The sequence below is a fragment of the Lynx canadensis genome, chromosome A2 (assembly GCF_007474595.2).
Source record: "Lynx canadensis isolate LIC74 chromosome A2, mLynCan4.pri.v2, whole genome shotgun sequence".
Lineage (NCBI taxonomy): Eukaryota > Metazoa > Chordata > Mammalia > Carnivora > Felidae > Lynx > Lynx canadensis.
The window spans coordinates 138323609-138349223 of record NC_044304.2 but is presented as its reverse complement, the minus strand read 5'-3'; the positions used below and the strand labels follow the sequence as shown (position 1 = coordinate 138349223).

The window sequence follows — 25615 nt, the reverse complement described above, 5'->3', positions numbered from 1 at the left end:
CATGGGCATCCTTACTACTCAACAGTGGTCCTTGGCCCTACAACATTGTCAGCAGCTGAAAGCTTGTTAGAAATGAAACATTTCAGCCCCCAACTTAGACCTTACCAAATCAGAATTTGTCAATAACAGGATCCCCAGGTAATCTAAATGTGCCTGTAAATTTGAGAAGCACTCATGTACAACTATGCCCTATAGCTCCTTGAAAGGTCTCATTCATCTTTGAAATTCTGTCTGTCCCAACAATGCCAGCCTTAGCATCCTACCCTTCGTTCTTGTTTAATAACCATGTATTGAATATAACTTGAGTATCTAGTGTCAATAACTTGATGCCTGACTATAATGTCCTACTGGTAATGCTTGTTATGAGGTTAGAGCTTTACATTAAGTTCTTTTTAAAAATCTTTTAAATGTTTATTTATTTTTGAGAGAGAAAGAGATAGAGCATGAGCTGGGGAGGCAGAGAGAGAGGGAGACACAGAATCTGAAGCAGGCTCCAGGCTCTAAGCTGTCAACACAGAGCCCAACACGGGGCTCGAACTCACAAACCACGGGATCATGACCTAAGCCAAGTTGGACACTTAACTGACTGAGCCACCCAGGCACCCACACATTGAGTTCTTTTATTACTTGAGTACTTGACATGAGTTTTTGACAGACATTCCTTATACTTAATTCCACATTATGGAACAGGAGGTTTTAGTGTATAATTAGCATTGTGACACTTCATTTAACCAAATATCATTTTTTCTTCCGGTTTTATTAAAAATCACTTTGCATGACTTCTTTAAAATGCAGTGAATGCAAGCTAGTCATGTCTGGTTTAACATTTTTTAATAAGGCACTGGGGACTATGAACAATGTGAGAGGGCGGAGGGAGTCATCGATTTAAAATTTACTCTACGAACAATTCCACACTAATTCAGCACAGATGAGAACTAAGGCTTGAGAAACTATAATCCACTAACATGAGAAAAAGAATCCACTCCCTCAATGGCTTATTACTTAATGCAATAAGTATTTTAAGATTACATATCTCCTACTCATAATGCACTATTTTCCATCTCTTTGGAGATGTATTTAACCCAATCATAGATTTCTGTAAGATATTTATGGGCAAGTCTTATCTTCCATTTTCAAATCAAGCAATAGATAATCTAGTGAGCTCATTCACAGCCATTCCAAAAAGTAGTTGTAATAATAATACCAACACTTAGGGAATGTTAGGAGGATTAAAGGAATTAATATTTGTAAAGTGCTTAGAACAGTGCCTGGTACTTGATGGGCTTTATACTAGTATTTGTTTAATGAATAAATAGGTGAGTGGTAGGTATACACGGGCAGATAAATTCTAGATCTAGATGATGAACTTATTTCAAGAAACAAAATGCAACATCTTCTATGTGTCTTGTAGATTATTATTTAAGGCTTCTGTATAGAGCAATATAAGTGTAATTTAGAGAACACAGGGAATAACCTTCTCTCTCAACTCCTGGCTACCCCTTTTATGCTGCTTCAATAGGCCTTCTTACCATAGGAGGAAAGGCATTCATTGGTGGCTTCAATCTAAGGAAAAGAGAGGACCTCATTAGTAGTAAGTCCCAGTTAAAATTCAAGCACATTATCTAGAAAGGAGCTCAGCAGTTTTCTCTCCTTGACACTGTGCATTTGCTAAAACAGGTGACACCTTGAGCCTTAAAACTAATGATGAAGGAATGTACATTCTCCTGAGTGAGTAGCAACAAGGCCCAAGTGGTAGGTGTGACCTGACCACCTAGGCCAACTCCTCTGACTCCCTGAAGTAGGTGCTTTGGGTAAGGAGGGATCTGGCTAGTGGGTAAACTGGGCTATCGCCTAAGACAATTTTCATCCACTTCACAATTTTCGGAAAATTGGCCCTGCTCCTAGAAGCCAAAAGGATATTGGAAATGTCTCCTGAGGCTAATAATTCTGTTATCCATGAGATGAAGAATATTTAGGTCAATGTGAAGCTTTGCCAAGTACTGTTACAGTGTACCATTCTTTTAAAGTAACTTGTTCTTACGCATTTAAGAGGTATTATTTATCCCATAATACCTCTTAAATGCGTTATTTTAACAGAATTCTGCAAAATCATAGTTTCCTCTTATCTCAAACATTAATTTTCCACCTCTCTGGAGATGCTTGGAACATAATTTGCTATTTTTCTCTCTAATTATTTACTACTCAAAATTCATACAGTAATCTCATTTCCTTTATTTTAATTGTCCTTATGTAAAATCATTCTCTCTGCTCCACTGACATTGTTAATTTTAAGATTTATGTACATATTTTATTACATTTTGATGCTGTGACTTCTACCAAATTGATTCTCAAAAATATTGCTATCTTAAAAAGTATTTGTATTTTAAATTTTATAGATTTTTTCCAGATTGCTTTCCAAAAGAAAACTACAACATTTCAGATTTCTGCAAGCAAGGTATGAGAGCTTCCACTCCCAGAATTCCTACCAGCAATAAGTGATATCACCAATTTTGGATTTTGTCAGTTCTATGAATGTAAAGTGATATTCTGTGCTTTAAATTGTCTTTCAGTAAACTTTTCTTAATTTTGTGATCTTTTCTTCTTCGTTGTACCACTTGGATTTGCTTTCTATAAACGTCTTTTTTTTTTAATTTTATGTTCTAGGTAATCTCTACACCCAATTTTATTTTCTAGGTAATTTACAACCCTGAGATCAAGAGTCACGTACTCTACCACCTGCACGGGCCAGGTGCCCCCTCTATAAATTTCTTATTTATATGCATTGTATAAAAAAGTTTTATACATAAAAATGAAGCAAAATAGACAAAATTTAGCATAAGAAAAAGAATTGTATTTGATGTGCAAGTAAAACTTTCCTTTTAGTAAAAAATTAAACTGATGTGTCATTTTTAATCTCATCAGATTAAAAAACATGTTAACATGTATTTGCTAAAGATCATGAACTAGCACTGGTGATGAAAGTAAAAACAGGAGCCAAACTTTTGTGGAGAAATTTGGCAAGGAGAACCCCAGTTTTAATATTTTCACCCATCCATACAATAATTGAGTTTCACACTAAAATCTCCAAAATTTAATCTAATTAAATATCGTAGCAAAGTTGTATTGTATAGCAATTAGTTGAAACGATTCTAAATAACTATTAAGAAGGACTTAAACTATCAGGGCATTCCTTTCCATATAATAAAATACTAAAAAGAACGAAGCAAAGGAAATTTCCATATACTTTCCAGAAATGACTTTGATATTGCAGTTAAAGACTCAAGTTTGGAGAGAGACAGCCCAGGGCCAAACCTCAGCTGTCCCATTTATGAGAATCCTTACTCAGTTCCTCACTTATGAAACAGAAATACCTACCTATGGACTATGAGTGAGAATTCAATGAGTTAATGCATGTAAAGGACATATCACAAAAAAAAAATTAAAAAATGCAGTGCATATCACAGTGCATTTAGTTAGTAATCAAAAAAAGACAAACTTAAAACTACTGATATTAAAATTTTTAAATTATGTTGATATTGCAAAGCTTTTATCAGAATATCTGAATATTAACATTTTATCTGTTAAAACATGTGAGATAAGCTATGGTATATAGAGGCAGGGGGCAAAAGGGTAAGATGAAAGTGTGTGTGTGCGCGCGCGCGCGCGCGCATGTTTGGGTTGTGCTTAGGGAGATGCCTGGAAACATGCACAATGTCAACTGTGTTCTCTCTGGGTGAATTTAGATTTAATTTTTCATGCTCATCTTTGTATTTGCAAATATTTGATTCAATATTCTACCATAAACATATGACATCTTTGAAATGGGACTCTTTTCTAAAAATGCGGTCAGGATATGCATCTAAGTAAAGAAACATTTTCTCTGAGAAAAATGACATTGAGTCTTTTTGAGATATACACATTGAGATACACACACTGCATATCTTTCAAAGTACTGTAAAATGTCAATTAACTTATACAGAAGCAAAAATGTACAGAAAATTAACCTGGATCTTGATCATTTTTAAATCCAAAATGTCCATGATATGATAGTGTCTTAAAAATACTCAGGGTGACAAAGTAATAGGATTTCTTTCCATCAGACAAGAAATAAAAATCAGTCTCAGCATGCAGTAGTCATGCTGTGTATGCTTCTAAGTTAGGATTTCAGGTACCCACAAAATAAGGTCTTGATGATAAACTTTAATATGTTCTTTCTCAAACAAATGGACATAATGAATAGAAATCCTTCAGCAAACAAACCAATGGAAATGCAAACACTCATTATTCCTCATATGTTGGCTATCTGGATGAGTCTTCAGATTACCATGGAATGTGCCAGCCTTTCTGGCCTTCCCGGCATTCTTACTATGATGCAAGTACCAATTTCCAACAGAAACAATCTGTTTTACACTACAGCTGTGAATTTGGATTTCCATGTCATACTTCTATAGAACAATGATAAAGTTCTCATTCTGAAAATAAGATCACTTATTAAAATGACAGAGTTTTGATACTGGTGAGGTTTGGTGAGATGGGAAATTTTTTGCATGTCTAACGGGGAATGCTTTAACTTTTTCAGGCAGAATTTTGACAGCGTGAATGAAGAGCTTCAAGGTGGGCCCTCATTCTTCATTCCAGTAATTTTACTTTTAGAAATTTAAAGAAAGAATCAGAAATGTAGACAAAGATTTATATACAAGAATTATTTACAATAGCCAAATATTGGCAATATCAGAAATATTTAACAATGTGGAAAAGATTAAGGAAATCATAGTAAGTAAATATTAAATACATACATATAATATAATTTTATGTAGCCATTGAAATAATGTTTACAAAGTTTTTATGGCATGGGTTTCTGATAAATAGTATGCTAAAAAAGCAAGCTAGGAAAGTGCATAAAATGTATACAATACTTGTAAAGAAACATGTCCAACATTAGCTGCCTTTGTTGGTGGCATTGTAGCTAATCTCCTCCATTCCTTATTGTACTTTTTCTGTATTTTGCAATTGGAGTAGATCTGAAAGATTATCTAGTCAAAAAATCTTCATCTTCTGTAAAATGAAAGGCGTCCGAAGAAATTAGGTAACTTAGTCACGGCTTCACACAGACAGTGCAATCCAAAGTAGTCGTCCTCCCTTCCATAGTACCATCTTGCTGCTTCTCGGGGGCATATAATTACGATTTAGGATAAATCGTATGTCCATATTTTTACCTTGATCCCACTATACGCAAGCAAGCCCAAGATGCCCAAAGACAGTTTGAAATTCAGTGGCTTGTTGCTCTCACTTTCAAATGGATCCTGGGCCTTAGACTCTAAAGAATGAAGATAGCACATACCACAGCTTTGCATGCCAACTTTTAATTGACGGGTTTAGCATCTGTTTGAATTAAGGAGCAGGGCTTCCCACCCAAGCGGGTGACTGGTTCAGAGTCCTGCCAAGGCAAATGGGGAATTGGGAATCATTTGGCCACTTAACTACTTAAATAGCAAACAGGCAGAACTTCTTTGTGCTTCTGGAAGAAACACTGAAAAACTGTAATAAAGAAGTATCAGCACGCTAGTTCTCAACACATGCTCTAGGATCAGTAGATTAGCATTCCCTGAGAACTTGTTATCTTTATCTTAACCATTGTTACTGGATCAGATCTCCTGGGAGTACGGTTCAGCAGTCTGTGATTTAACAAGCCTTCCAGACAATTCTGATGCATATTAAGTTTGAGAATCATGGGCCCAGCAAACAGTAGCTACTACCCTGGAGCTTTGCCAAAACCATGTTCTTTAAGCAACCACTGAGACAGGGATTCCCTTTACCCACAAGTACAAAATAGAGAGCTCGCTATTAGAGAAGCAGGGCCCCCTGCGAGTCGCTTCTGCCCTTTATAGCCCTTAATCACTTGTGTGGTCACTCTGAAAATGAGGTGGAATGCTAACAAGATGTTTTAAATTCCAGAAGATACCCTGCTCTAAATAGACTATTTTGTTGCATAGATGATGAGATTCACATATGCCTTTCATATTTGTCCTTAGAGAAGGAGCTGAAAAGAGTTATTATCATTACTATTAAAAGGTTATTATTAACTTGGTGGAATTGTTTCTTTGAAAGCAGAGAGGGCACTGGCTTGAGCAACTCTGAAACGAGGTTACAGAGACTCTTCACTAAGAACGGCAGGTATGTGAGTTCTGTTTTTCAGTTGGTTTTGCTCAGACACGGCCTGGAGCACATTTTATTTTGCTCTACCACACAGCTATCTCCTATCATACTAAGTATTTTTCCCCTACTTTTCTAAGAAGTGAATGGTGCTTGAATATGCAAAGGAAAGATTCAGCTATTTTATTAGTATATTTGCAGGTCTATTTCTTCAATTGCTTATTCATTTAATAGTGTATCTACTAGGTACCTGCAAGACACTGTCCTACGCAGAATAGAGTATAAATAGACAAATAAAACATTTCCTGCTTTACAAGAAGTTTATAATATAGAAGGGGAGAAGAGATGAACACATAAGATTTAAAAATGTAACACAGAACATACTCTAGGCATCAGAGATATGTGAATAATGTGTGGTGAGGTCTCAGATAATTTGTTTAACATTTCTACTTTGAGGGTTATTTATGGGTCAACTTACAGATTTGAATTCTAAGAAATGGCAGACAGGAAGGAATTCTAGGGGCCAAAAACCTCAGTAGCAATGCAAATCACAAAGCTTTGAGCATGATCAGGCAAAGATTAGTAGGCCAATACCAGGAAGCCCACACATGACCATCCCTGGGAGCTCTGTAAAAAAATAGCAATGCCCGAGTTCATTCTGCTCCCCTAAAATTCTGATATAATTTTCAGAAGTGAGGCCTCGGCACCGACTTTTTAAATTGTTAACTTCCCTGAATAATTTGAGTGTGAGGACAGGCTTGAGAATCACACTACAACAGGGCTGGGGAGGTATCTGATACCATGGCCTGGGAAGCTTTGAATGCCACATCAAGAAACATGTCTTCTGATTAGGAGGAAATGAGACATCACTGAAGACTTCTGCACAGGGAAGTGATGTGATCAGAGCTATGTTTGTGAAATATTAAACTGGCAGTCATGATGGGGGTGTGTTGTAGAAAGCACAGACCAGCAGCTGGGAGAGTATTTAATAGTTGCTGTGATAGCATGAGAGGCGCGGAACGTGGAGCCATGGCACGGAGGAGGACTTGGTGTCCAACGTGTGTTGCAGCTGAAGGAGAGGGAGAACCTGACGATGAGCTTTAGCACCTGAGAGACTGAGCGAGTGCGGTACCAACAAGAGAAACACGGCAGGCAGAACCACAGATGTTGCAGGCGTGGGAGGTAATCGGTGCAGTTTGCTATATGTTGACGCAGTGACACACACAAGCCAAAACATCTATCAGGTACTTGACAATCAAGACTCTAAAAATCCTGCCTACAGAAAACAGATTAGGATTCAACATTATTCAAACATCATATCTCCAGAGACGTTTTTTTAGTGAGATATAATTGCAGATAACATTATATTAGATTCAGGCACACAACATGATTCAATATGTGTATATTGCAAAATGTCCATCACAATAAGTCTACTTAACATGCATCACCACATGGTTACAAATTTGTGTGTGTGTGTGTGTGTGTGTGTGTGTGTGACAAGAGCTTTGACCATTTATTTTTGCAGCAACTTTCAAATATAAAATTCAGTGTAATTAACTGTAGTCACCATGCTGTACATGATGTCCCTAGAACTTACTTCTCAATGGAAGTGTGTACCTTTTGGCCACCTTCACCCATTTTGCCCAGTCCTCCCACCACCACCTCTGGCTGCCACCAATCTGTTCCCCAGAGGAGATTATTGAATCTGCAGAGTAGAAAAATATCTTGAGGAAATGTCAAGATAGGGGGGAAAATGATGACTGGGGTAAATGTCTTGGAGAAAGCCCAAATTTGGAGGAAGGTCATAAAGAAGCAGCATCAGAAAGGTTGGAGAAACAGGAGAGGGCAGCATTAAGGAAGTTAAGGGAGAAAAGAGTTCATAAGAAAATCCCAGACCCTGTGGAACCCACTCAATTCTAGGACAAGTATCTATTCCACTGGTTCACACATTTCACCAAGGTTGGGAAACACTGATAGGTAAGATCAAGGAAATTGAGCAATTACCTCAGTGAATTCACATTAAAGCTTAATTTCAGTTCTTAAAATATTTACATAACTCCTGAAGAATACCAATATTCTACTCATGATCAAATCTGCTCTTATACCAAAAACAATGCAAAAACAAAACAGTGGCTGTATTTTGTAAAAAAAAAAAAAAAAAAAAAAAAAAGAGTTCCTGGTAAATTCTGGAAAAAAAACAACTTTAAGGGAGAGGGGAGTCATATTATTATTATTGAGGGTTAATTAGAGAGAGATTATGAAGAAAAAAATACTTTTTCTTAAGTCTTCATCTCCCAAACTGTAGTCTGGACATCCACATCCACAAAGAGATAATGTTAGGAAGAAGCAACTTTAGCTAAAAAGAAGATGAAAAATAACAGAGGATATCTAGAGGGAAATATTGATTAATAATAATTAATTAGCTAATTAATTCTCCAGAGGGAAAATCAAGTCTCAAAAGAAAGTGGGGAGGTTTACAATAATTATAAAATGGAGAGCAGAAAGCAAAAGTGATGCAAAAGTGAAGAGGCAGTCTTGAAACTGTGGTTAGATGCTTGCAAACTCCTCCCAAATTGAGGAAAATGTCTAAAATATTTCAAGCATCCAAATGTGATAATACACTAGCATAGTAAACACATTATATCTGGAGTCCCCAAACTCCCTTGTAGTTTATCCACATGCTCTGTCACTTGAAAAGTCCCATATGAAACAGTTTGCTTTTCTTTCCTGGAGTCTTTCCTTAATCTAAATATAATATGAATATTATTTGTTTTTACAAATTAGATCTGTCATTCAAAGCATAGTTTAGTCTATAGCAAAACCAAACAAAATGTCTAATGTCTAAAAAAAAAGTCTTTAATTCTAAAGAGTATGAAAAAAAAACAATGACCTGAAATAAATTACAGCTGACCCTTGAATAGTATGGGGGTTAGGGGGTACCAAGCCCTGCAGGGTAGAAAATCTGTGTATAACTTTCAACTTCCTTAAAACTTAACCACTAATAGCCCACTGTTGACTGAAAGCCTTACCAATAAATAACATGAATAGTCGACTAACATACATTTTGTATGTTACATGTATCATATGCTGTATTATTACAATAAAGTAAGATACAGAAAAGAAATGTTATTAAGAAAATCATAAGGAAGGGGAGCCTAGGTGGCTCAGTGGGTTGTGTCCGACTTCGCCTCTGGTCATGATTTCACAGTTCATGAGTTTGAGCCCTGCATCAGGCTCTGTCGTGAAAGCTCAGAGCCTGGAGCCTGCTTCAGATCCTCTGTCTCCCTCGCTCTCTGCCCCTCCCCTGCTCACACTCTCTCTCCCAAAAATAAATAAAACATTAAAAAAAAAGACAGAAATTCACAAGGAAGAGCAAATACATTTATAGGACTGTACTGTAAGAAATCCAAATATAAATGGACCCGCATGGTTCAAATCTGTGTTAAGAGCCAACAGTATTTATAAAAATTTGAGATGAAAACATCACAGCACATCAAAGTTCCCAAATTTACCTGTACTTTGGAATCACCTGGAGATTTTAAACTCGTGATATCCAGGCCAGAACTCTAGATCCGTTCAATCAGAAGATCTGGGGCTAGAAGTTAGCAAATGGGAGTTTAAGGCTCCTCACAGAATTTCAATGGACAGCCAAGTTTGAGAAACCCTGATCTAAAAAGATCAGTGGGAATCCATGTTACCTAGTGTCTGAAATGAGTTCAATATTTTAACTGGCCACTGAATTGGGCTATTAATTTTGTAACTGAGGCAAAACCAGGTGAAATGTAGGTTTCTGTTATTCTACATAAAGCAAGCATATGTATTTGCCAGGGGCAAAAAACTGCAAGGATTTTTTTCCTTCACACTAAACCAAATAATAGTACAGTATGTTATTTGTAATATGGTTAAATAAAATCAATAGCATTGCAAAAAAAAAAATGTTAACGCTGTCCCTTTTTTAAAAAATAAAAGTAGCAGAAAGTGCATTTAAGGAAAACAGTTCAGAAAAAGTATCTTCAAAGCTCTATTAAACATTTCCCAGCTTTGGAAAATTTAAATACCCAATCTGGTTTCTATGAAACTTAAAAAGATCAAACGATTAGAAGGAAGCTAGGCTTGAAGGAGAAATGTTGGGGATTTCAGTAAACATCTGGTTACCATTTTCAATGGTAAGAACCAACCCACTTAAGGAAGTAGTTTCATTTCTTTGGAGTAAAAATGAGACACTGGCTTTTTGTTCTCTTTGCACAGTGGAGGGTAAAGGAAACATTAGAATGGAGAGGTCACTTGAAGCTCAACTTTTATAAATAAGAAAGCTTTTTTCAAAAAGTAAAGTAAATTCAACTCAGGTCTCTGTAGTATAAACAACTCAACTGAGTTAGGGTTAAATAAACATTCCTCGAGCTCTAGTGTGCCAATTAAAGAACAAATTCTGTTTGGTCATAAATACATCAGTACTTCTATAAGCACTGAGGAAAATAACAATAAACCTGAACACACAATTACTGCGTGTCATAATACAATAAAATTGAATGGTGCAGACCTGTAAGTTTCTTTGATTCAATTTCCTTTTTTTCCCCAGTTTGATTAACGAAAGGCACAGAAGCACTTCTGATATCGTCCAAAACCTATTACTTGCATAATAAAAAACATATGTCAAAGGTGTTCTGGGTGAAATACTGACAAGGCAAAACACACTCTGCCTTTTAAATGTGACCTTTACTCTTTCGTCTTCTTGCTAAATGTTCATATAGCATATTAAACTCAGGAAAGCAGCAGGGGTGCTGGTTTCAGGCTGGCGACAGGAAGGAAGGAGAAGAAGAGACTTCATTAGGCTCTTGAGTTTTAAATGATCAGTGGAAGCATCTGCTATCGACATGCACTACTAGCCAAAGGGGATCACCTCCCACTTTGCCTCCAGACCAATGTTTCTACACTCCTTTGCTTACCATTCCTCTCTTCTGCCCTTGGACATGAGACTAAAAAGACTCAAGAGAAAGAATCCCTAGAATGATGAGGTTTAAAATCGTGTCTTACTTTCTCTCATTCCATGGTCATGAATGTTACAGAGACGATCTGAAAAAGACTTGGGTGGTGATTTTCCTCATTCTCCTGAGGAATAAAACAACCGCTGGGCAGCACCCCTGACTTGACTCTGTTCCCACAACACTTCCTGTGTTCTGAGATGGGCAGATCCCCTGCTGGGTAACTCTGACTGATAAAACGTTCATCCTTAAATGGGTCCTGGTTATGTCTTCTAGGGTTGCTACAAATAAATCTTGTACCCAAGTGTCCCGTTAAACAGTGGGGAAACAAAAATATTGGTCCAACTACTTGCAGGGCCTCCCAGAAACATTCTTTGCAATTGGAACCATCTATTTTCTTGTGGCTGTTGCAGATCTGGTTTCGGCGGCGACTGGAGAAATATTCCCTCTTCAAGTACACATATATAATTCTCACCCAATGATAAAATATACTGCGTGTCAGAGTCTCTTGGACCATATATTACTTAGACTCTATCCCGGGAGCAAGTTAAAAACTTTTGGAAAATATTTATTCTCTCTTAGGCCACTGCTCCGTTCTATGAACTAAAACACTGATTTACTAAATAGGACCTGGATAATATGAAAGAGAATAATGTGATGGTGATTCTGTTTCTGTAGGGAAGGTGTATATTATAAATATATATTTTTGCAAAGCAGAGGATTGGAAGAGCACAAGCAGGAATATTTTACACTATGCTCAGCAAAGAAGTAGAGAGCATAATGTAGATGACAAACAGGACCTAAATGACAAGATGGGGGTTCTCACCCTTGATGCTTTCTATGTTCACAAGCCGCAAAAGCTGTATGCTTACTTTTACGTGTCCTTTATTGGAGAATATTTGTTAGGTAACATTTCGTGTTTCATTGTTTTGTGGAATAGTAAACTTCCGGTGAATCAATCATCACCTCTCAGCAAGTAACTCACAAATCTTCATCTCCTGCCCTGGCCTCTCTACTTTCTTCAGTTACTGCTAAATACATTTATAGAAAAGCTCACAGCACCTGAGACTGAATATGTTTAGAACTAAACTCATCCATCCTCCTCCAGAACCAACAGGCAGTAGCACTGGTCAAAGTGACAGAGGAGTCTTAAAAGCAAAAGAAGAGAAGAATTCTGAAAAATGGACACAAACACTTAAAACCCTCAACAGGTAGTATCAGCCCTATTTACTTACCATATTTGTGGATGAATTATTTTTATATAAGAACAGATTTGAGCATGGGTAGAGTATCAGTGTTCCTGTAAAGTTATGTAAAAATAAAAGGTTTATCAATTAAGTTTTAATGTGAATTCTCTGAAGTAGTTGACCATTTAAGGAGCTCAAATACTGGTACACTGTTCTTCATTTGTTCACGTATTCAACTGTATTTGATACATATTTATTTTGTGCCTCTGGATGGAGAGCATGGTTTTAAGGGGTAAGTGGAATAGACATGGTCCCTGACTTCAAGAAACTTACGGATTATTATTATTATTTTTAATGAGGGGTCTTTTCCAAGGGAATGATCCAGGAGACTGTGTTGGAATTTCAGGAGCATTTACAGCCCAGACCTTTCAATGGGAACATGTAAGTTGATAAAGAGGGCCTTGAAAACACCTATTAAGTTCATTTATCACAAAATATCCAGCAGCAGCACCCCTATATTCTTCGTATAAATGTATCTCCCGAGAAAGGAATCTCCATAATCTCCTTTCTGTTAGTTAGTTCTTGACAGTAATAACAATATTAGCTCCCATTTCTGGAGTGCCTGTAACATGGCATTCACAGAACAATCCAAAACAATCAAATCCCAAAGGGAAAAATAGAGCTTTCAGAGGTTAAGTAACTTGTCCAAGGTTGTATAACCATTAAAGGAAATACTAGAACTCAACCCAGGTTTGATCTTACTCCAAAGCTTATTCTTTTTAATTACCACAGTCTACAACCTCTCCAAGAAAGCAATTATTGCGGTTAAGCCCTTCCTACTTATGGGTAATTTAAATCTCAACTTCCTTATAGCATCTTTTGAATACAAATAAACTAAAGAAAACTTGAAATATGCTTTCCATCACAAAAGTTAAGATTTGTCTGTAGCAGATGTTTCTTTTCCATACAAATCTCAGAAACAGCTTCTGGCAAGTAGCCCTTATAAAAGAAACCTTCAAAATCCAACTAAATTTCAAATGGTACATGGATGTGTTGGACATTTTTACGGGTGCAAGTGAATGTAAATAAAAATATAGGAGGATGGAAAACTATTAAATTACAAACAGGAAAGGAAATAGGCTTTTTCTTTTCTAATATATTTTCCACAACATTAAGTAGTGATCTGTATCTTTCGCTCTATTAACTATATCTTTTAATAGTTCTTCTCAAGAACACAGTTGGATAAATTACAGTATCCTTATGGTGGGGTTGGGGGAGGCTGTGAAGCAACATTATTTAAAATACCATTCTCCAGAACACACTCTATCAAGTTTAATATCAATACAAATATCAACAAACACCATCATAGTATTAACTCTAGCCCTTCTTAGAAATGCCTTCACTACATCATGCTGTTAACGTTATACTCTCAGCTTGTGTTAGAAGTTTGCTATCTGAACCAAGATATGACATCCACTTCATTTGCAATACAAATGTTGCTCTGGCTATTGACCCATTATATAACTTAGGGTTGTCTACATAATAATTCCTTCAAAAAACTTATTTTAAATATACTACTCGGGCATGTGGAAGGTTAGGGGAAGGAACATAGTGTTCCCTTCTTTCTGAGTGTAAAATTTCTATTCTTTCCCTTGTTGCTTTTGGCTCAAGCCAAAATTAAGCTTAAATTATGGTAACTAAGAGGAATATCCAGTTTGAGACCTAATTTTATATTTCCATTTTAGTAATTTCATTATTATATGTTCTAGTGTAAACCATCAAATCCTTTTTGAATGAGGTCTGGTATAAGTTAAAAAACTAAACCATCTGAGTCCTAAAGTTTAACCATCAGCTTGGTAGGGGATCAAGTGACATAGAATTAGTCTAAATACATAGGTCAGCAAACTTTTTCTGTTAGGGCCCAATAAATGTTTTAGGTGTTAAGAGCCATATAGTCCCGGTTGCAACTACTCAACTCTGCCATTGCAGAACAAAGCAGCCAAAGATAGTATGAAAACAAATGTGTGGCTGTGTTCCAATAAAGCTTTGTTTGCAAAACAAGCGTTGGGCCAGATTTGGCCGGTGGGCCATAGTTTGCCAACCCCTGGAAAGAAAATCAATGTGGTCTTGCACTTTCTGTATTTCTTCAAAAAAACATTCCACGTAAAACACCCAAGTTACAAAAACAAGAGCAATGCGAAACCATAAGAGTAACCAATTCCGCAGCTTTGACAGCAGTTGGCATTTGTTTTGCATGTGACTATATAATATGTCTAATTTAGAAGCGCAAAGTATATTCAGAAGTGAACAGAAAACTGCTAAATATGCACTACTCTTCAAGTACACAGAAATAATTCTGATCCAATGATACAACCTACTGAGTCAGAGTCTCAGGGACCACATGCTACTTGGACGTTACAATGAGTTTAAGAACTTTTGGAAAACGTTTACTTTCTTTTAGGCTACTATACTATTCCATGTACTAAATCACTGGTTTACTAAATAGTACCTAGATACTAGGAAGGGCAATAATTGCTTGGTGCTTCTATCTTTTCCTTTGGAGAATTATATGCTCTTATAAACACAGGGACATAAGATATATTTTTCCAAAGCAAGGACTGAAGGACCATAAAGTATATGTTTTACATGCTGCTAAGTTTTGTAGGTTTAAACCTGTAAAGACAATTGTCCTCTTACTGCTTCAAAATCAGCTTAAAGATGAAATGTTTGTAAATACCTATATAGTTAAAACTTAAAATTTTTAAATGTGTTTATTTATTTTTGAGAGAGACAGAGAGAGCACAAATTGGGGAGGGGCAGAGAGAGAGGGAGACAGAGTCTACAGCAGGCTCCAGGCTCTGAGCTGTTAGCACAGAGCCCGACATGGGGCTTGAACGCCTTAACGACGAGATCATGACCTGAGCAGAAGTCAGACACTGAACTGACTGAGCCACCCAGGGGGGCCATAGTTAAAACTTAAGTAGTACAATGGCATTATAGCAAACAGACTTTTGCATTGTTTTATTCCCAAAACTAACTCTAAAGATTGTTATTTTTTGAGCCAACAGTATATCCCTTAGGATGGTGTGCTCCAATGGACTATATATCAGAATCACAAGTGTCTGTTTTTAACATATAAATTTCTAGGCCCCACTCCCAGACTACTGAATAAAAAATATTGCCTGGGCTTTACTTTGTCTCCACCCAGAACTCTGATGGGGCAGACAAAGTGGTTAAATTCTCACCACATACTAACATGAAGTAATATCATTATTGCATTTAACAGATAAGAGAACTAAAGCTCAAAGAACCTAACTTGCTTAAAGTCACATATCCAGGGCCTGTCTTTCCTGATACAGCCACCAACTTCTGTTATGTCACTAGAATGGAATTAACCAGGGAAAAAACATGATGCCCACATTGTAACTTAGAACGTGAGATTGCTTACTTTTCCTTTCAATAAATGTTTACTAAGTAGTAAGGAAACTGAATAAAATATAAAACCCAAATATTACTCTACAAAAACAGATTATACTTAATAGTGGAATGTTGCCTAGGTAAGACCCTTTTATTTTTGCTAATTTTTATCCACTTCTGGCCTTAACGGTTTAAAAAAGAAAAAAGGAGCCCCAGGGACTCCTGGGTGGCTCAGTGGGTTGAGCGTCCGACTTTAGCTCTGGTCATGATCTCGTGGTTTGTTAGTTTGAGCCCCGTATCCGGCTCTGTGCTAACAGCTCAGAGCCTGGAGCCTGCTTCAGATTCTGTCTCTCTCTCTCTCTCTCTCTCTCTCTCTCTCTCTCTGCCCCTCCCCTGCTCAGCTCTGTCTCACTCTCTTTTAAAAATAAATAAACATTAAAAAAAAAAAAAAGTAGCCCCAGGCTGGAAAGAGGCCACCTGTGCTTCAAAGGATGGCACAGAAAGAGGTCAGCAGAAGTGATTGGGGTCAAATCAGAAGAGGAGAGAAAGGCAGGTAAAATGGATAGGTAGACAGGGGAAAATTTATTTTGTATTTATTTTCCTATAACCAAGAATGTATTTTATAAACATGTCAAATCTGCACCTGGGCACTTAGTAACATTTGTGGTAGTACCTGATTTATTTTGGATGTAATACTTTCAAATTTCAGTTTAGCAAAGAGCAGAAACTGCAATGATGAAGTGAAAGATAGGTGGGGTAGGTCTCCGGATCATTCTGAATTGCACCCACTCCCCCCAAGATGCTCGGCATGGAGAAAGGAAGTTTAAATGTGCCAATATAACATCATACTTTCTGCTGCTGTACATATAGGCAAAGAAGCATTAGGGGAATATGTGAAACTAAAGAGAAATGAATTTTAGAAAATATATTTGTAATGAGTACCCCAACTAAAACATTATCTACAGCTTAAATTTGTGGCCATGGAAAATAAGCTTCAATAAAAAAGTGATTCTGTTTCCTATATGTTAGAAAATCAAGGAAATGTTAGATCATGGTCACAGAACTTTTTTTTTAATTTCTAGGTATTTGATGTTGCTCTCACAGTGAAAACTACAAAATCAAGTGAAAAACCAAAAATCAGTTTTCCATACCCATGAAACTGAGGCCTTATCCAGGAATAATATCTTATTACACCGAGAAGAAGAAACCCAGAAAGAATGAGAAAAAGGATGTTGTAAAAGAGGAGGGAAGGTGGAATAAGAGAGCCAAATCAGTATTTACACTGACAAATTCTGGTGACACCATCTCCTTATCTTATGCTGGGCCTACCAGCTCCTCTGGCTGCCAGATTTCATTGCCTTCAGGCTGTCTGTCTTTGCACTTTCTTGATATTTGGAAGCCTCAAAGTAATTCTCCCTTTTCTTGTAAAACTGACCCAGACATTAAGGGAGAGAGCAGACATACTCTTTCTAAATTGCAAACGGATGAAATTGAAAATTGAAACTGAATTGAAGTTGAAATGCACAGAGAATCCAGGTCGTCCACATACTCAGTCAGTAGCGGTACCAAGGAGGTCGAGAAACAGGCATTTCAGACAACAGTGCTGTGTAATCATGGCTGATGTTTTCACATGGCACATAGGTGGTGGTTATACATTCAATCACCTAGGTCAATGATGGGCTAAAATGTTTTATGAAGGTAGAGGGTGCCTGGGTGGCTCAGTCGGTTAAGCATCCGACTCTTGGTTTGGGCTCAGGTCATGATTTCGAGGTTCTTGAGTTCGAGCCCCACGCTGACAGTGCAGAGCCAGCTTGGGATTCTCTCTCTCTCTCTGCCCCTCCCCTGCTCACACTCTGTGTGTGTCTCTCTCTCTCTCAAAATAAATAAATAAGCTTTTTAAAAAAAGTAACTAAAAGGTTTTTGGGGATGAGAAGGAGGCTATACATTCTATATCTTTCCTTAACATTGATAAATGTTTTTCTGACAAATATCATTTATGGATGTTCCAGAACTTTCGGTTGGTCCTTAACAGAACCAACTGCAATGACGTTTGTAAGATTTGTTTTCAGCACTCTTTGACATTCCAGAGCTTTTACCTTCCTTTTTGTTTTTCTGATTTGCTTCCAGAAGCACAAGGCTCTAGACTTCCATACTACTCACAGTGGGGCAGGGATGAGCAAATGGCATTCCTGAAGACCTGTCCTAATGGCCCATACTCTGTACATTTTTAGGATGTTTCTTTTCACCCAAGTCTATCTTTTGGGGTCCTATCCTTCAAAAGCTTTGCTAGCTAGGTAGCTTATAGCTTTACTACCAGTGTGGTAAAAGTGAACCTGGTGAAGGGTAATTGTGGCTAAAGGTCTCCCCAACCTCATTCATTCATTGGCATAAGTTTGCACTTTAAAGAGCAAGGTGGAGTGTGTCTGTCACGTGGTTAGTTGCTCAGGAATCGCTAGTTGTTATTCTCATTGCCCTTTTTGACCCTCATCATCTGCTCAACTTTCTTTTCAAATACCTTGTTTAAAAACTTGTCTTTTATTTCTCATTTCAAATGATAGAAATAAAAGTACTTGACTAGTAATAGTGTCTGTGATAAATATCCATACTTTTTCCCCATTTTAGAGCCAATCTGTGAATCACATTTAAGCCGGCTTCTCAAAACAATTTCCAGCACATTCTACTTGCAGTCAGATGAAGTGGCAATTTTCTTAAAATATGGAGCAGTTTGGTGCTGGGCAGAACATGTATTCAGGCTCATAAACATAAACATTTTTTATGTAGCATTTAAATATGAACTATGCAACTCCAAAATGCTACAAAAATATAAACAAAGTAATTTCAGGAATAAAGAAATAGAGCTAAAGAAAAATTGAGAGGAAGTAAAAAAGGAGCCAAATTTTCTTTGATGCAAGAAAGTGGATCATGGGTAAAATTTTGTTTTTATAAATTTCTTTAGGGGGAGATAGTAGCACATTCTAAAAATTGTTTAGCATTGTATGTCAAGCAGCTATGGCGTTTACTTCTTATTCTGACCTTTTTCTAGCAGCCCCGGCCCAAGACCAGCACCAAGCCTTTCTTCAGCGATGACGACCGAGTAGCGATGCTGAGTGAGGACGTGCTGATGGAGCTGAAACTCCATCTTGCTGTAGGAAGGAGGCCTGTAGAGGACGGCCCTTCTGTCATGGCTCCCAAAGTGTATCTTTATCGATTTCTGGATCTAAAAAAAAAAAAAAAGGAAGAAGAAGAAAAAGAAAGAAAGGAGGCATAAAAATTCAAGAGGAAAAGTAGCACACTTTGCCTTGAAGGACATCATTAATGCAAATCAAGGGCCATTCAGAAAGTTACCCTTCAAGTTGTTCTCTGGAAATGAAAGACAAATTCTCTGAAAGGCTGGCAAGGGCAAAAGTGACCTCATAGGCAAGAACCGAAGGTGAATTGAATTTTTCTCTCTATTACAGAGAGATGAAAATTTTAGGCCATTAAAATATAGAGGTCCTGGAGGAATACTGTTGCATAGAAATACAGAACTCAACTCTAGCTGAAAATATAAATTAATAGCAATGCCTTTCATCTGCATTGTGCTTGTATAAAATACTTCCAGCTGCATTATCTTCTAACAGTGCTTTTTAAGTAAACATGGGAGAGGAAACAGACTCAGAGAGGATGGATTTTGTGCTGGAAGGACATGGTTAGGAACGGGGAGAGCTGAGAAGCAATTTCAGAGCCCTCTGGAGATACACAGTGCTGCTTCTCCTCTCAATCAGAACACAGCAAAATTCGAATGCATCTCAGGGTGGCAGGCTGGGTCTCTGCCCAAGATCCAGAGCATCATAATTTCAGGTTCTTCCTTCCATAGTTTATTGATCGCCCACATAAATATTCCTCTTTCTCACGACAGTGTTTGAAATTCCATTAACAAAAGGGAATTTTCCAATTGACAAAGTAGAAAGAATGCTGATATTTGAGTTCATTATAAGGTGTAATTGTAGACATTGGGTATTTTCCTGAAAACCTGAGATTAAAACTGGATAAAGTAGACATTTTTTTGTTACCGGAAGGAGCAGTGAGATTGGATGGGGGTTTGAGCAAAACCTGGGAGAGACTGAAGAAGAGGAGACAAAGGAATTGGAGAAGGAAGATGAGGGAGAAGAGATAAAAAACAAAATTGGGAATCCAAACTACATTTAGTGACACCTCTGAATCGAACTGTCCGCTTTATGGATCTAAAAGTATGTACCACATGCCTCTTCACTACTTAAAGTTCTTTATTGTCCCATTAATGATAGAATCAACTCCAAATCTTTATCAAGGAACACAAGGTCATTCAAACTTAAGCCCTGTCTTTCTTCTCTGTTCATATCACACTCTTAATTATTTCCATTCCTGATCCCACCCTGTTCCTTCATACACATACCTGTGTCTTCTACTTAAATTCCTTTTTCTCTCTCCATTTGTCCATCTGGCTAGCTCTGAATGAAACATCACCTCTTTTGGAAAGTTTTCATTGAAATACACCCTTTTATTAGCACTTAGGATAGGAAATGTGCATCTCTCCCTGATGTGAGCTCATTACAGGCAGTATGCATGTACACACAGGACGTGTTTAATAAATGAAGATATCTATGAAATTAATGAGCCATAGTGGTCTATCAAGATCTTTGAAGATATGTATGAAGATACATATGGAAAGAAAGAGGAAACAGATTTAGGTTGTAAACTCTCCGAGGGCAGGAACTATATCCTATTTTTCACTGCATACGAATTATCTCCATCTGTAAATGGATTGACAAAGCACAATGACGTGCAGAAAAACACAAACTCTGGAGAGACTGCTGGGTTTGAATCCCCTGGTTCTGCCAGAACTATTTGTGTGACCTTGGACAATACGTTCCTCCTAAGGGCGCTGTGAGAACTAAAGGATTAATGTTTGTGACTGGCTTAGAACTGTGCATGGTATACTATACACATAGAAAGACCATCTATGTGTTTTTTAAATAATAATATAAAAAACAAAGAATCAGAAAAACTTTCTGAACCTGAGCTCTGCCTGGCACACAGTAACATAAGCTTTGAATACTTGTGTAGTGGATTTAATAGAAAGGAACAGAAACTAGCTAAGCACACCTCCCCTGCATGGTACTTTGGGCAAAATGATTGATTAGATACTTTCCCTTGTTAAAGGATATTGTGTTTTCTTGATAACGAAACTATTTAAACTCAAAAATTTAGCTGCCTATTGGGACACGATTCCCCAGCCAATATCATTGTTTGTCACGGTAAACTTATTAGAAGGAGTCTTTGAAGCCAAAAACAGTTGAGCCTTTGTCCACAGGAGTTAGAAGGAACCAGCATCCCACAGGAGGCCAAAATAAACAAACATGCATCTAGGTGCAAGGGGAAGACAGATGCTTCCAAATATATCGTTGTCACTCAAGCAGAATGCAGAGTGCCCGGAATTCCCTTCTCACATTATTTTCTTTCGTAATCACAGGATGCTCCTCTCTATTACAGCTGGCTCAAGTAGAGCAGTGATTTCACATGAGGTGAGTGTATTTTCAAACTTGACGTTATTATTATTTTGAAAGATACACCCCTCCCTTCCCCCACCCCCCCCCTCCCGACCAGGATCAGTTTAAGCCACCGCCATGTGGCTCTTGCCAGTATATCTTACAAAAATATTTTTTAAATAAAGTATAATAAGTGGCCATATTCTATAATAACCTTTATAGCATAGACTGACATTTTCGCTCACATCTCAGACTACAGAGAATAATAGGAAGCGAGCTTGTCAGTCAAATTATGTTGTATTACCCTGTAATACAAACTGCTCCTGTCCTTGTCATATTTATAACAGACTGTATCAGCAAAATGGCCCAATACCAAGGGGCAAGAACGCTTTTAGCTGGTCCAATGACAGGTGCACACACTGCATATGTGAAATAAAAACTACGTGAACAATTATGTCAACCACACCAGCAAATGCAGGATTATCAAATGCCGAGAGAAGCACTTTGGGAACTGAGAGCTCTTGATCACTCCTACAATTCTGAAGATATATTTTTAGTGAAAGAATTTAACCTAGCCGCCACTACCGCAACTAAACTTGAGACTCGCAGGCCTTCTGAGAAGACTTAGGAAAGAATGAATGTTACTGGATGTTGACACTCTGAGCTCCCAAGTCACTTCCCCCTCTCCCTTCTGGAAAGATCTGAAAAACTGTCCCTCAGAAATCACTTTGCCAGACTACATGAAAGTTATTTTAAAACTAAACACTTATTATTTTTATTGGAAAAACTTCAACATCTGAAACTTTTATACCACCTTAAATAAAGCAAAGGACAGAGTGTTGTAATAAACGACCTGGGGTGTTAGATGCAGCAATGTGGACGATGAACAGGAGAGGAGTGGGGATCAGAAATCTGGATTTAAATTCAGAGTCTGCCTTGCTTCATCCACTGGGGAGAGTTGTTTTATCTCTCTACATCAGAGTTTTCTCATACGTATAGTTGAAATAACAAATCCTACCTCATGAAGTTGTAGGAGGAATTAAATGAATTTGCTATCTAAAGGTATCCAACACAGTGTCCCATTAATAAACGATGTTAACTAATTCTGCTTTTCCACTAAGAACTCTTTCTTTTCTCAATGAGAGAGAGAGAGAGAGACAGACAGAGAGAGAGAGAGAGAGAGAGAGAGAGAGAAGCAAAGGGAGAGAGAGAGAGAGAATCCACATTCAGTTGCAGAGCCCAATGCAGGGCTTGATCCCACAACCCTGGGATCATGACCTGAGCTGAAATCAAGAGCCAGACACTTAACCAAGTGAGCCACACAGGCACCCCTCCCTTAAGAATTCTATCAGCTTTTCAATTAATATAGTTTTGTCTCTGTCATAAAAACCATTTCTGCAATAAGCTATATGTATCCATATATCTTGATGTATGTTTTTCTCTATATGACTCATCACCTTTTAATGTAAAAATAGATCTTATTCACTTACTGTGTTTATTGTCTGTCTCCCCAAACCATAAAAGGAGGTAAATAAAAGCATATATTTTTTCTGTTTTGTTGACTTTTGTTTCCCCTACCTAAGTATACCACTGGGCACATAATGGGCACATAATAAATATTCTTTGAATGAATGAATACAAACATCTTTTTCTTCAATGTGTAAAAGTCTGGGTTATAAATACTACCATGGAAGATTGGGAATATAAAAGTGGTGAACATTTGTATTAAGAAATTTATTTCAGCAGAATTTCAAATAGGAGCAAGAATGACAAAGATAGAATTAAATGTTTGAGCAAAGTAATGAATTTGCAGAAAAAAAAATCAAATAAAGAGCTGTATTATTAAAGTACCATGTTTCTCAGTTACTTATAGTATTAAAAAATCTTCACCAGGACTTAACACAAAAAGCAAGAAATGCAGCTCTTTAAAATATAGAAGGGATGAAAAATAAAACTTGTTTTTTTCCACATGACAGATTTTTTTTTCTAGATTTATTAAAGTAGCCATGTATTTATGACACCTTTTGATGCTCTAATACAAATCATATAGTAGACCTTGGATGTGTGTTATATATAACTAAAAGTAAAATTGCCTTGCTGGTCTCAATCTTTGACATTTTAGAAATATTGCGGAATCTATCATAGTGAATTATGCTTTAATTTTTCCACTATAAGAATAAAATAGGGATTTTTTTTTTACTCATTGGTGAAATTTATACTTATTTTAGAGAATTCAAGAGATAAAACTGAGTTTCTTGGATGCAGGTCCTCTACATTTTCTACTTAGAAATTATTTATAATTGCAGGACAGTGTAGGAACCACAGGTTTCCTGGATATGCAAACAGGGCCTCATGAGAAATTTCCTCCATAAATGAACGTTTAGTTAAGTCTGCCTTTATCTCACAACTGATTCAACTGAATCTCAAGCCCATCATGGAGTAAACACACAATTCTCAGACCTACTGCATGACACTGAGGGCCTTCTGACTACACTGGCAAACTGTGCCTTGGGGCTACTGACTATCCCAAGGACATCCAGTGAAAAGCAAGTTTGCTCATCTGTGCCTCTATGTGAGTTTTAAACAATGACAGAGAAACAAAAGCAATAAGGCTTCAATATAAAAAAGGTGTATCCTCAATATAGCTTTGATAATATGGCACCTACTTAAACAGCTATTCCCAAAACCCATCATCACCTATCTCTCAATCTATCTTTCCCTTTGGCACGCTTCACAATTTATAGTAACATATTATTACTTGTTTAGTGTCTGACCTTTATACAAATTTTCATGTTTCCTGATAGCCTAAATGTGTCTTCTTTTAACCATTGCACATACAGCTTACTACCAGTTTCCAGTAAAAGGGAATGGATGGATGAATGAGGAAATGAATGAATGCATGAATGCTATGTATGAGTTCATTGTTTGTAAACACATGCATGCCTTTTAATTATTTTACTATGAGGTGAAAATATCCACTAGAAACTTCTCAGTGGAAGCTTTGATATTTGCATCTCAAGCCATGAAATATCTATGACTTCTTCATCCCTAATGCCTGTCTCCTCCACTTTATTACAGTGGCCGCTCGAATGGCCATAATCTTGGACTTTATGGTCCCCAAACACCCCCACCTCTGAACGTATAAAATGAGATATTCCATTCTCTGATCACATTCAAGTATTTCCATCTCATTTATTCTCAACATACCAGTTCTTCAACACTAGTCTTTCCCGCTCATGCCAACTTTCTACTAGCCTCTTTTTTACCTTCTTTCTGTGCAGCCTGGATCCCCTGGTCCAACACTCCAACAACTCCCTACCCAGAATATGAAATTATCCCCTTGCTCCACTGGACTTGCGTCACATTCACATGGCAAAGCTTCAAGCACGGAAGAGTTGGGGACATGGCGGTTAACAAGCCAGACAAGTCTTGGCCCCCACAGAGCTGACAGCCCATCAAGGAAAGCAGACATAAACAACTAGTTACAATAATTATGACATGCCACGTAAGCTGAGAGGACTGGGGTGCCGTGGAAACTCTGAGACCCAAAGATCTCAGCAGCCTGCCTGGTCTGCACCCGGGCTGGGTTGCTGAGAGCTGCTGGAGAGAAGTGTCCAGTGGACAGATTCTGGTTGGCAAAACCAGTTCCGTCTTCAGGGCTCCCAGACCATCCCGCTATGCTCTTCACTGCTCAATTCTCTCTCACATTCTCCAGAGTGACTAACTTTCCTATTCTCCAGCTACCTTCTTATTTTTCCAGAAAACTGCCTCCCATTCACAGTGAAATTTCCACTGCTAGAAGGAAACACACTGATTTAATTAAATAGCCTCTGTTTTGTCAAACGCATAGCCTATCAGCACGACTAACATTTCCTCCTTTCTTCTGACTTCCACATGAGAAACCTGTCCTCCTTATCCATGGCTAATCGCTCTGATTATTCTCCAGATTCCACAAACCCCCTTCCTCTAGGCAACAAACCTCCTTCCAATTTCTACCCTCAAATCCCTGAGAATTTCATCCATCTTTTCTCCTTCTCCTGGATCCTTAATATCTCTTCCCTCTTGGCTTTTTCTCAATGTTTATTCACTCACTCACACTCATTCGTCCACTTACCCATTTAATATTTTTGAATGCTTTCTATATGATAGGCATAGTTCTAGGCTCTGAGCAATGTAACAGTGAAGAAACTTGACAAAGCTCTATCCCTCACTGAGTTCACATTTTTAAATTTTTTTAAGTTTATTTATTTTTTTTTGAGAGAGAGAGAGAGAGAGACAGAGACAGAGAGAGTGTGAGTGGGGGAGAGGTGGAGAGAGAGGGAAGCAGAGGATCCGAAGTGGGCTCTGAGCCCGATGTGGGCCTCAAACT

At 37.6% G+C, this 25615-nt stretch overlaps 1 protein-coding gene across 3 annotated transcripts in view; it reads right to left on the bottom strand.

Annotated features, from left to right (window-relative positions):
* The window catches only part of CPED1 (cadherin like and PC-esterase domain containing 1), a 268942-nt gene that overhangs the window by 222867 nt on the left and 20460 nt on the right, over positions 1-25615 (bottom strand). For 2 of the 3 annotated variants that reach the window (XM_030308305.1, XM_030308304.1), the window contains one exon: positions 18773-18956. The exons of the other annotated variant lie outside the window; for it this stretch is intronic. In XM_030308305.1, the coding sequence (XP_030164165.1) occupies positions 18773-18956 (184 nt within the window). The remainder of the gene's footprint in view (positions 1-18772; positions 18957-25615) is intronic. 3 annotated transcript variants of the gene reach the window in all.